Source organism: Nicotiana tabacum, chromosome 8, assembly GCF_000715075.1.
Source record: "Nicotiana tabacum cultivar K326 chromosome 8, ASM71507v2, whole genome shotgun sequence".
In the NCBI taxonomy this organism is placed as follows: Eukaryota; Viridiplantae; Streptophyta; class Magnoliopsida; order Solanales; family Solanaceae; genus Nicotiana; species Nicotiana tabacum.
The window spans coordinates 32,907,794-32,920,903 of record NC_134087.1 but is presented as its reverse complement, the minus strand read 5'-3'; the positions used below and the strand labels follow the sequence as shown (position 1 = coordinate 32,920,903).

The window sequence follows — 13,110 nt, the reverse complement described above, 5'->3', positions numbered from 1 at the left end:
CAGACGCGAAATAATACACAAACACACTCAAAATATCTATTTTTCATCCCTTATCAACAGGTTAACCGTTAACTACTACAATAGGTAAAGATGACTAACAATGTACATAATATGAAAGTTAAATACCTTTCCGACATAGGAGTATTTGTTATAACTTCCAATCCTGTATCTACATATCTTTAGCAGGGCATCCTCAATTTAAGATGTCTCAATTTTGTTACTATATGGAAGCAAAAAGAGTGGCAGTCCCATCATCTGCCCGGTACCGATAAGAACAAGAAGAGTGAGAAACAGAAGGCAAAGTAAAAAATTTCCCAAACTGGTCGATATAATCCAAATGAAGCCCAAAAAAAATATTAAACAAAAAGAAAATATTACCATCGAAGTGCAAGGCAGGCATGTCGTCCAGGTGTGTGCTAAGTCCCTCTTATTAGTTAGTAGAATATGTTCAACCAGCCAAAAATGAAATAATCCTCAACCGTTTGAATTTTGCCTCAGTTTAGATCCTTCTGTTTTAAGCTTACAAGTCTGGTGTTAGCCAAAATACCGGATCCAGTATGACCCACTTAATTCCTCTTCCTTTTCACTTATTGCTCGTCCAAATACGCTCGTGCAGTTCTCTCCACAAGAAATGCTTTTCATCATTCTTTACTAATTCTTTCTGGAACCAAATGAGGACCAATTTCAACAGAGTTGCAGTCCTTGTGGTTGACATATAATTGGACCAACATAACAAAAAGGATATTTCCTTGTTCCCTACAGCCTTCACCTTTAAGCAACGGTAACATTCCAGCCGTTTGCTTTTCATAAAAGTGCTCCAATTCCATTGTCACAGCCTTAATTAGATTAATAGGTATACAATAATATAAAACATCACCGCCATTTTCTGAAGTTGAAGATGCAGCCATCCACCATAAAATAAAATAAGTGGAATTAGAATAGTAGTAGCCAAACATTGAAGTTTAGACGAATGCTCACGTTATGCTTGATCTTTTTCTTTTTTCTTTTTTCGATGCATTTACCAGTTACCAGCTCTAACACAAAAAAAAATATTATTACATTCGTTTATATTCAATCTTCATATATTTTTTCCTTTTTCTTTTCGTTATTCTTTCCTTCTAGCAACTGATTTCCCTGGCTGGGCATGGAGAATAAGGAAAGACATGAAAAGGGAATTAGGACGAGAGGGTGGAAAGTAGTCGGAATCAGAAATATAATATACCACAAATTAGACAGCACAGGAACCAAAAGATACCACAAATTTAACTTTATTAGAAGGTCACCCATAGATAAACAAGAACACACAGATGCCTGACAGGAATAAAACATTAATTCAGCTATAACGACAGGAAGCATTGACGAGCTAGGACGCTCCATATTTTCTAACAAACGCAGTAAGTCATAGTAATATCTCTCGCTCTTGTTGGGTTCGATCATATGGTTAGATCCGATGCGCTATGGGACGTGGTATGGTAACCAAAACCCCAGATTCAAGACAGAGTATTTGATGATTTGATCCATACCATGGATTCAGTGCTGTCTAGGTTTGTGGTTCAAGAGCATCTGGCGGAGCTCAGCAGCGTCAATCTCTTTAGCATGACTCTCTGGCCTGTAGTAACCAGTTACTGGGTCTGGCACCCATGATGTTGTCTTCTTGCTTGATTCTTCCCCACCTTTCTTCATCATAATATTAACCCCTGATCCTCTCACTCCACCTGGCACACTAGCTGATGATGCAGCCGCATACCCACGCCTGCACAACATTCATTCATATGTACACATTAGTAGTCAACATTTTAACTCAGAAAGTCCCATCAACAAAATCACTAATTTAATCAGAAATCACACAGCTTATCTCCCATGTTTTCCTTGATGTTAACTACTCCATCGATCATCTGTTTCTATTTCAATTTAAATGACATATTTCGTCAATCTAGATCTGATTAGTTCTAACTCAATATTTTAAAATTATAATTTAGATATTCAAAAACTACTATCAATATGACTGCATTTTAAAGTATTGGTCAAACTTCACATATTGACCAAACTCTTAATAACCAAAATGTGTCATCTTAACTTAAACTCTTGCTCTTTGCATCATCATACTTATTTTAAACTTTCTTTTATTATCCGACCCTTATAATCGGTTACACAAACTCAACATAAACAGAAAACAAAGTTAAACCCGAACGGAGTGAAATATACAGTGTATAGACATAAATAAACCTGACTAGAGTAATATATAGTTAAAGAAAATTCAACGACGTCGACTAATTTGAGTTTCTTTTTGAAGAAAGGGGGAGATGTTAGATGTTTCCCAACAAAAGTTGGAAAAGTATGGTTATATTTACCTGCTAACAAAGGAAGACACAGTATCAACGACGAAAGCAGAGATGAGTTTGGAGTTAGAGAAAGAGCGAGCCATTTTGCTTGAGTTGAAGCGAAAGAATTTCAAGGGAACGCTGCGGCGGAAGCTATTTATTTATAAAACTTCCACGGCGGCGAACTGAAACACTTCGCTTCAACTACAATAGTTGGGAGCAGATACATAGGAAGGGGAAGTGAGATGTATATATAGACATGGAGGAGGAGGACTGAGACGAAGGAAAACAGAGCACCCACTTGGGGGGGGGGGGTGTATAAGTGGGTCCACGTGATAGGTCGGCCTCTATTCAGACGCAAAGGTCCTCTCATTGAATGACACCTGGTCGATGCCACTAAGAGCCAATTTCACGTATAATAAATATCAGCGGGAGACAATTAAGGCCACAACAATAATACTCCTAATTATAAAAGTCACCTCAAATTCAATATAGATCCTTTATTTGCTCGACGATAAGTGTACAGGAAGTTTACGTCTTATCGGGTAAAAATTAAAATGTTTTTTTAAATATACTAAAAAGTAAACATCTGAAATTACATTTTCTTTCAATCCAAGAATCAATTAATCATGTCTGTGTATCATGTTAACTAGAATCAGTTATGTTCGATATCTTTCTTTTGTTTAAATTAAACTTTAAGATATGAGTCTAATTATATTTTAATAAAATATTGCGTGACCATCTAATCTAAAAGTTTAAATTGTTACAAAAAGTATATTTTTATTTTTATTTATTTAATATATCTTTAATACGCGCCCTCAAGTGCGGGCTTGATACTAATTTATGAGTTAAGCACGTAAAAATTCTTTTTTATATTGAATAATGGTGAGACTCTAATGCAAGACTTTTACCTACTCTGATATTATAATAAAGTGTACAACCATCTCATTTAAAAGCTTGAACTATCAGAGAGAGTATATTTTTCTTTACTTAATTATATCTTCAACAACTTTTACTTAGTTATATGAACAAATTCAAACATGAGATTACATTTAAATCCAAAAATTAACTACAAATTACAAAAATATTGGAAAGAGAAAAAAAGGGGCAAAATATAAAATTGATCAATCGGATGAAATTAATTGTATTTGCTAGTCAAAATAATATATATATATATATATATATATATATATATATATATATATATATATTATCATGTTATTTTAGAAGCGATTAAAAATATTTCTAAAAATAAATATGTAGTCAGAAAAAAATCTAAGGCTTGGAGACGGCGCAAGAGATTGAGTGAAGGACTTTGCATTGCAGTTGAATCAATCAGCATAAGTGGACACGTGAATCTGCAACCACGCGTCAGAGGTCCTATAAAAGCTGACCAGTTGACGCGGGGACTTTTCCTTAATTTTACAGATTCTTGAAGTTGTCTCGTGATCTTCTCTTTTTGCCTTGTTTAATTAATTTTTTTGTTTTGTTTCAAAAAGAAAAGGAGTAGTACTCCCGATGAAATTAGGAGTAAGATGTCCAAACTTTTTAAATTTTGATCTCAACTCCAAATTTAATTTTTTAGAATTATTTTATATAATTAAAGCTACATAAAAATAGGCTATTAGTATAAAATATAAAGGGAAACTTACACAAATGTCCCAAATAAATCTCAACTTACTAATCTCTAGCCATTAGTCATAGATTTATTAAAACTAGCCAACTGAAAAACCAAATAATAGGGTTCTTTCTATCAAAGAATCACATGCAAAATTATCTTCCATATTTTTAAGCGTGATTAGCAATACTAAATACAAGACGGAAAGGAAATTTCATGAACGGGGTAGCAAATAAGGTGATGAAATACAAAAATCTATACAAATTCCAAAAATCTAAACAAAAAAGGAACTTTTTCAATGGGTATAGTTGAATTTATTGAAAATATATGGATAAGTCAATATACAAAATTTGAGGAAGATTGGAGGTGATTTGGACTGGTTTTGATCAAAATTCATAATTAAATCGAGTTCAAAAAAGTCTTCTGCGACACATGTATCACGCATGTATCGCGCACACAGGTATACATGGATATACATATGATACATAATTGATACAAATATGATACATATGTGATACATAAATGATACACAGTGTGATACACATATCATATTTTTTTCTATTCAACTTTTACTTCGAATTTTCAATTCAAACCACTTCAAAATTTCACAAAATCATTCCAAAACTGAGATTCAAGCTCCTTAAGTTATGCCCAATCTATTCTAATAACAACCATTCAAAACAAAGCAAATATTTGATTTCTTTTTTTTGCTCCAAATAGCTGATTCTCTAATTTGGCTAATATTAATAATATTTTATCAATTGATCAATTTTTATAATAAGCTACTTATAAATGGACATAGCTAATAATTTCCCAAATATAAATTACAATTCCTTGTAATTAAATATATGAAAAATATCTCATTCTTAAAGTAGTACTAGGCCAGGTAAAGTCCAGCTAGTTGCTAGCTGCCATAAAAATTCGATACGTCTTCTTGGCTTACTTGCTTTCGGGCATCATCTTTATCGATTCGATTACAGGATGCTCCTAGTGCGATTACTGAATAAATAACAATTTAGTCATATAAATTACTAAAATAGCCTTCTGGCGAGGAATAAAGTTTGCGTACTTCAATGTTTGTGTTTAGTTAACAAGCGTTGAGTGAATTTTTATGTTTATTATCAAGTTTATGACACCAAAGTTATAATGCCAATCACATCTCTTTTTTCACGCAATACCATCATTAAAAAAGAAAGTACTTGCTTTGGATCAAAACTATGCGAATAAGGCAGATAACAGATAAATAAATGTTGAAGTGATAAGATAACTAATTATTGAAGGTAACTTAAAATATATTTATTGAGAATCTGTATAATTTTCTAGTGTATCCCCCTTCAATAATGTGTCAGAGAATTTAGGGTCCATAACGTGAAGGAAGGAAAGCGTTTGTTAGTTGCAGCTTAGAATAACAAAGCAAGAAGGTAGGCAGGGGCTATAGGATATTGCATGTTGTTGGTCCCTTGCTATGCAAAAGGCCAGCATATACATGTTAGTAACTTGTGATTCTGTATCTACATCAATTTAATCAATTCTTCTCCCCAATTAATTATTCATGAATAAAGTCTGTAGATAAGTATCAGTTGTAAACATTGAAATTTGTCAAATATAGATACATTTTCTTTTTAATAGATTAAATGGTTGGCTTTGGCTCTTTTATGCTACCAAGAGACAACAAACTTCCATGCTCAAGATACCCTGCTTCATCCTTATCATCCCTTTTGGCTACTAGTATATGTGATATCTTTATACAGGGGTGTTTATGGTTCGGTTTTGATCGGCTTTTTATATATTGGAACCAAATTAAGTAAGTTGGTTCTTTAAATATTGGAACCAAACCAAATTAAAAAAATTAAATCGGTTTTTTATCGATTCGGTTTTTGTCAGTTTTTTGGTTTTTTCGGTTAATTATCGGTTTTTTTCCCTTAAGTATGAGACATACATTACCAAACACATATTCCGACGACTATATTTTCAACATAACACTATCAAACCAATTGCTCTTTAAGAAATCTATCATTTACTAAGATATATTGATGATAATTGAATCAAATAGTGAGTTTTTTTATTCGGTTTTCGATTTGATTCGATTTTTCGGATTTTTATGAACACATCTATCTATATATAAGGACTCTTTGTAAAAGAAAAAGTATTAAGGGCTCGTTTGCTACGAGGGATAAGGAATAATTAATTTCGGGCTTAAATTTAAGAAGAGTTTATCTCATATTTAGTTGGTAGAAGATTGTTGTATAATTAATATCGGAATTAGTTATTCCGAGATTGTAGTATTTTTTTATCCCCATGGAAAAATAGACTAACTAATCCCGGAATAATTAATCCTAAGATAACTTCTTTCCAACCCAGCGAGCCCTAACAAGTTTTCTAATTCATTATGTCTCTTCCTCTTATAAATGGCACAAGTGTAACGTCAACTATAATCAATCTGACATTTTTATGGAAAGGTAGATTAAATTGTTGTAGTTTTAATCGACTTTTATTTCTTTTATATTTACATATGGTTCATACAGCTTATGGGCAATTCAAAAGGTAACCCCATCTTTATTTTATTTCCCACATTTATTTAGAGGAAAAAGAAAAACGTAAAGTAGAATGAAAGCGAATAGCAATTTCATATTGATTCTTCCCGCTGGTGGGAACAAATAATAATAAATAAATGATTGATTGCTAGGAAAAACAAAGTCAGATATCTTGTGTGTTTGATTTTCTGAAACTAACCAATGACAGTGATTAAGTCTCCAGATTATCCTAAGTCATGGCATTACTCCGACCAGTTGTTCTAATTCCATATGCAAATACGTTGAATTAAATTGGGCCGACGTAGATATGTGGATCCTAACTGCATAACACAAAGACCAATTGTTCGGAGAAATTTAAAAATAGCCAGATTTACGACTGGTCATTCAAAAATAGCCCAATTTCAAAAGTAATCGAAATTTAGTCACTTTTCATGTAAAGATAAATCTGAGCAAAAACACTGTTCAAAACCCGGAAAATACGCTCGTATATTATACTGGAGTTCCAGCATAAGTATGCTTGAACTCCAGCATATTATACGGGAGTTCCAGGATAACTATGCTGGAACTCCAGCATAATATATTGGAGTTTCAGCATAAATACACTAGAACTCGAGCATAATATACTGGAGTTCCAGCAAGTATAAATGTCCAGTATAATATACTGGAGTTTGGAGCACCGATGCTCAAGTCTCCCGTATATTATACAGGAGTCAGCAAAGTATACTGGTCCAGCATAATATGCTGGAGTTCGTACACAGATGCACCGAACTCCCGTATATTATGCAGGACCGGTCTCTGTTGCAGCAAAATAGTGGCTATTTTTCATTAACTTCGTAAACGGTGGCTATTTTTAAATGATCAATCCGAAAACTGGCTATACCGTGCTCTTTTAACCCAATTGTTATGACACTACTGAAGCCCAATATCGTAGCTCTGAAACCAATTTAGAAGTCATATTTGTCCCTGAACATTTCTAAAGAAAAGAGAAGGAATTTTTATCTCCTACAGCAAAGGTTAACACCTTATTTATTTAAATAAATACCATTTAAAAAAAGTATATTCTATAGATACCTTTAAGGTTTATATCAAAATATTTAATTTTGGTTACCTCCTAGCCCTAAGCCACTAAATACGCTAATTAGTTACACTATTTTCTTTCTCTCTCTACTTTGATACATCTCATTCTATTCTCCATACCATCAAAATTTCCGATCTCCTCCTCCTCCCACCGAATTTTTGCAAAGCCCACTTCAGAAATTACTCCGGCTCTCGCATCCGACGACTGCAACGGCATATTCCTACGGTACGTTTTCACTTCCGAATCGAAAATCAAACACTTCCGGATCAAAAATCAAACACTTCCGGGACCCATAATGACTCGTGCGAAAAGGGATTTTTACTGAATTTCGAGGACTTGTTAGGGAAATTATGGACTTTTAGATATTCATATTGGAATAGTAGTCAAAGTTATGTATTAACTAAAGGATGGAGTCGTTTTGTGAAAGGAGAAAAAATTAGACGCTGGTGATTTTGTTTTGTTCGAGCGCCACCGGTTAGACGGCGATCGTACATTTATTGGGTAGAGGAGGAGGAACGCTGCCGCTGGAGCCACCGTTTTGGAGCAAGAAAGTGGGGTTAGACGGCGACCGTCACTGTCGTTTTCCTGCTTCTAATGTTGTTCTTGCTGATGTATTTTTCATGTATTTCATTGTATTCATTGTCTTTTTTTTCATTGTAATTCAATGTATCTCGTTGTATTCCATGTATTCATTGTATTCATTGTCTTTTTTTCTCATTGTATTTCAATGTATCCCGTTGTATTGTATGTATTTCATTGTATTCACTATCTCGCTATATGACATGAATGTATTCATAAGTTCTTTTTAATTAATATAATTTATGTATTCATATATATTATATAATTTCTCTGAAGATTGCTATGTTTTTTGGGTATTTTTTCGGTTGAGAATCTTTTTTATAACTGAAAATACAAATTTTGTGTGTTATAATTGAGTTTGTTAAGTTATATTAGGAGTCTATTATGTTAATTGATTCACTTTCCCTTTTAAAAACAGTGTCATCCTCTATTTCACGCCGTGAATACAGTCGAATACAATAATTTGTCCAGCTGTAATCCCATGTTTCACTCCGTGAATACAGTCGAATACAACAACTGATTAGCTGGACTTCCCTGATCCACGTCTACTTTTTGCTACTGTATTCATGAATACAATAATTTAAATACATCAAATATATTTTATAATCACATAAAAGGTGTCTATAATCCGTAATATAGCAAATGGTATCTATAAATGACTAATTACTACTAAAAGATAGTGTTTTATGAAAAATTAACGAAAAAGAATGGTTTTGGACTTACCTAATACTTTCTGCTACTCGCGTTGTGTTTCATTTTCCTGCTACCCGCCTAAGTAGGTCAAACTGTCTAACTGTATATTTTTCACAGTGATCGTAAAATTGACCTCACACTTCGTTTTATTACAATGCATGCCAGGACCAATACTACGTACTTGGCAAATCTCTTTCAAACTTCCATAGACAATAAAGCATGCATTGCAGGCAAACTTCTCCACGCCTATATACTCCGAGTTGGCCTTTCCGCTGATACATTCCTCGTAAACCGCCTAATTGAATTGTATTCAAAATGTGGTCGTATTCAGACCGCACGGCACCTGTTCGATCAAATGGTTGAACGAAACTTATATTCTTGGCATTCGCTGTTAAGTGCTTATTGTAAGGAAGGTCAGCTTGAAAATGCGCATAAACTATTTCTGAAAATGCCCGAGAGAAATAGTGTATCCTGGAACACTATAATTAGTGCATTTGCTCGAAATGGTCATGAAAGAAAGGCCTTGGAGGTTTATTCTCTGATGAATTCACAAGGTTTCTCACCGACACATATCACATTGGCTAGCGTTTTAAGCGCCTGTGGCGGGTTGGGTGAACTGGAGTGCGGCAGGGTGTCTCACTGTGCTGCTGTGAAGTATGGGCTTCACAAGAATGTGTACGTTGGGAATGCTTTGTTGAGCCTTTATGTAAAATGTAGGTGCCCTCCGGATGCATTGAAGGCGTTTAGGGAGTTGGATGAGCCTAATGAGGTTTCCTTAACGGCAATGATGTGTGGACTGGTTGAAACTGACCAAGTGGAAGAGGCGTTTGAAATGTTTAGGTTAATGCAAAGGAGTGGAATTAGGATTGACTCTGTTTCATTGTCTAGTGTACTGAGGGTTTGTGCTAAAGGTGGGGGTTCAAATTTTGGTTGTAATGGTGAGACTGATAACGATCTACCTAACACACAGGGGAAGCAAGTCCACGGTTTGACAATTAAACTTGGATTTGAAGGAGAGCTTCACGTATGTAACTCCTTGCTTGATATGTATGCAAAAAATGGTGACATGGAAAGTGCTGAAGGATTGTTTGGAAACCTTTCAGAAACTAGTACTGTTTCTTGGAATGTTATGATAAGTGGGTTTGGACAGAATCATGATAAAAAAAGAGCGATGGAGTACATGGAAATGATGCGGGGTGTTGGTGTTGAGCCAGATGAGGTTACTTACATAAATATGCTCACGGCTTGTGTTAAATCAGGGGATGTTGAAAATGGCCGTTTGATATTTGATAGCATGGCTTGCCCAAGCTTGATTTCATGGAATGCTCTACTTTCAGGCTATTCCCAGAATGAGGACCATCTCGAGGCACTAAAGCTGTTCAGAGAAATGCAGTTTCGAAATCAGCAACCTGATCGGACCACTTTGGCTATCATACTTAGTTCATGTTCTGAGATTGGTGTACTAGAATGTGGGGAACAGGTCCATGCTACTTCGTTGAAGTGTGTCTTTCCTGGAGATATATACATAGCTAGTAGTCTTATTTTAATGTACCTAAAGTGTGGTAGAGCAGAAGCAGCTCTATGTATTTTTAATGGACTCTCTCAAGCAGATATAGTCTGTTGGAATTCTTTAATTACCGGTTTATCCTATAATTCATTGGACAAAGAAGCTTTTGCTTTCTTTAAGCAAATGCTACAGATGGGGATGTTGCCTAATGAGTTTTCATATGCTACTACACTGAGTAGCTGTACAAAGCTATCCTCATTATCACAGGGGAGACAGGTTCATGGTCTGATAGTCAAAGGTGGATATGCTAATGATGTTGTAGTTGGAAGTACTCTAATTGACATGTATTCCAAATGTGGTGATGTAAATGGGGCCAGGGTGCACTTTGACATGATGCCTTATAAGAATACAATTACATGGAATGAGATGATACATGGCTATGCACAAAATGGTCGCGGAGATGAAGCTATTTTCTTGTATGAAGACATGATTTGTTCAGGAGGAAAACCTGATACTATAACCTTTATTGCTGCTTTAACTGCTTGTAGTCACTCTGGGCTGGTAGATCTGGGGCTTAAGATACTCAACTCGATGCAGCTGCAATATGGGTTGGAGCCACTTGTTGATCATTACACTTGCATAATTGATTGTCTGGGTCGTGCTGCCCGGTTTAGTGAAATGGAAGAGCTAGTCGATAAGATGCCATGCAAAGATGACTCTATTGTGTGGGAGGTTTTGCTCAGTTCTTGTCGGCTTCATGGAAATGTAACCTTAGCAAGGCGGGCAGCAGAGGAGCTAATCCGTCTCAACCCACAGAATTCTGCTCCTTATGTGCTTCTAGCAAATATGTATACATCGTTAGGTAGATGGGGTGAGACAGAGGAAATTAGAGCAGCTATGTCAGAAAGGCAGGTAACCAAGGAACCTGGTTTTAGCTGGGGGTGAATTCTTGAAGGAGAAATAGTAAGTGGTAGCTGGCTGTTAAAAATTTGACAGACGACTAAATGAAAGATGCTCGGTTTGTTAACGGTATGAAATTAGAGCAAACGTTTCCACCACTCATAGATAGTTGATATGTTCTGCTTGAAGCAATTTCGGTTCTAGCTCACGTTTCTCAAAACGGACTTTTCTTTAGATATTTTTACAAGTCAAGTCTAGTGCCAAGGAGAAAGCACTATTGCTTGACAAATGTCACAGGCGGATCACAGAACTCTTACGTGTACTGGCTTCTCGTTTCCCCAAATTGAGAATTTCTTTTGGATATTCTTCTTTGTTCTACTGACTAACGACATTAATGCTTTTCACTGCTGTGCTTGTATCATTTCCTGCGCCAGGAAAATATGATTAACTGGGACAAGAGGCTCTGAGTCATTGTCAACTGCTCTACCTCAGACTGTGAACATGTCATGTTTCTTCATTCGATTCCAGTTATCACTGCTGATCTGTTGCTTCCATATCCAGTAGCTTTTGCATGGAGAATGTGCATAGCGGTTTGCTGTTACATTGCAACAAGTGCTAAGGTTCCAACACCAGTCGGTGAAGATGGTGTAAGTTGTTATATATGACTTATCCAAAAAAAGAAATGACGAAAATAGGGGTCTATGTTGTTTGCTATGTTACTAACAAATACTGACTAACTGTATGAACCTTATTTATGGAAGTCAAAAAGACTCGGATTGCAGAGAGTCAGTGAGATACAAACTGCTGCTGAAGGGAGATCAAATGGAAGGTATGAAGCATGTATAGATTCCTTTATGCAAATTGTGCCGTACTCTAGCATATCTTAAGAATAAAGGTCTTTGTAGGCATCAGTCTTCTCTAATGACGCTGCAAATGCTCTTCTGCCGATACTGTGGCTTCAAAGGAAGTTGGGATGGTTGAAGCAAAAGGCGTACTTGCTTTCTAGAATATGGGATATGCAATAAACTGTTGTCATGCATAGTCTTCAAGGATCAGAATTACTGCCAAGAATCATATGCTGACTACGTACGCAAAGAAGTAAATGGACAATATCTGTGTTTCAGCAAACTAAAATTGAACCTAAATGCTGCCGCCAGTTGCATGTAGCCCAGCTGCAACTTTAGGCTTATGATTACCCATGTAATTGTTGTGCAATAGCCTTCCATCCATTCATCTGAGGGGAATGTCAGGGGCACCATTTCTCCTCATGCTCCCTTCCTACAGTTGTCGGATATTTGAGAAGTGGCAGTCTCATTTCGACATACTAGAAAAATTTAGGAATATTTAAAGATAACTTATGGTTATTTTAAACTCTCTTCTCCCAAGCTTGTCGGTTAGGATAGTTGTGTGGAAGTCTTAAGAGATCTCTACGCTAAGTTAGTAAATTTCTGCCCCTTTCCTAAATCTGTTTTTGCATGTGTCCATACGTAACTAGCCATAACAACCAAGTTCTATTCGTGGAGCCTATTCGAGAGAGAAATATCAAAAGATATTCACAACGGCCTGGGGCTTTGCCTTGAGGAGAGCCACTCTAAACAACGCATAACTGAACTAACTTTTGTGTTTTTCAATTCTTTTCTTTATATAGTTTATAGTTACTATTTTCATGAACTACACGTAAAATTTGTTTTTACATTCAACTACACCTTTTGTTAAAGCCCGCCATTTTATCTTTGCTTTGCGCTTGAAGCCCCAATAGACTTAAACAACTTTGTTTCCTTTTTCCTTAATATAAAACAGTAGAATTATGGTCAACCAACAGATATTATGTCTCTTCATGCAGGGGCGGAGGCAGAAGTCGAGCTACAGATTCGGTCGAA

At 35.6% G+C, this 13,110-nt stretch overlaps 2 protein-coding genes across 3 annotated transcripts; one reads left to right on the top strand and one right to left on the bottom strand.

The window, feature by feature from the left end:
* Nucleotides 1–1,252: 1,252 nt before the first annotated feature.
* LOC107768264 (protein SENESCENCE-ASSOCIATED GENE 21, mitochondrial) lies at nt 1,253–2,571 on the bottom strand. Its single transcript, XM_016587378.2, has 2 exons — nt 2,352–2,571; nt 1,253–1,753 (listed from the first exon to the last, which is right to left on the bottom strand). The coding sequence occupies exons 1-2, from the start codon at nt 2,423–2,425 to the stop codon at nt 1,531–1,533; spliced, it is 297 nt and encodes a 98-aa protein (XP_016442864.1). The 5' UTR covers nt 2,426–2,571; the 3' UTR covers nt 1,253–1,530.
* Nucleotides 2,572–8,835: 6,264 nt separating this feature from the next.
* Nucleotides 8,836–12,694, top strand: LOC107773703 (pentatricopeptide repeat-containing protein At4g20770-like). Of its 2 annotated transcripts, XR_012693921.1 has the most exons (3): nt 11,410–11,877; nt 11,992–12,059; nt 12,136–12,273. XR_012693921.1 is itself a non-coding variant. In XM_016593120.2 (2 exons), the coding sequence occupies exon 1, from the start codon at nt 8,978–8,980 to the stop codon at nt 11,273–11,275; it is 2,298 nt and encodes a 765-aa protein (XP_016448606.2). In that variant the 5' UTR covers nt 8,836–8,977; the 3' UTR covers nt 11,276–12,059; nt 12,136–12,694. The 2 variants fall into 2 exon arrangements, 1 of the variants encoding a protein (XP_016448606.2); XM_016593120.2 differs by having other exon boundaries at nt 8,836–12,059; nt 12,136–12,694.
* Nucleotides 12,695–13,110: the final 416 nt, after the last annotated feature.

What these genes read in the sequence shown, in the direction of transcription:
- LOC107768264 (XM_016587378.2), bottom strand. Translation starts at nt 2,425, where the DNA reads ATGGCTCGCTCTTTCTCTAACTCCAAACTCATCTCTGCTTTCGTCGTT. An exon ending in GTGTCTTCCTTTGTTAGCAG is followed by an intron (nt 1,754 to 2,351) that starts GTAAATATAACC and finishes AATGTTGTGCAG; the next exon opens with GCGTGGGTATGCGGCTGCAT.
- LOC107773703 (XM_016593120.2), top strand. Translation starts at nt 8,978, where the DNA reads ATGCATGCCAGGACCAATACTACGTACTTGGCAAATCTCTTTCAAACT.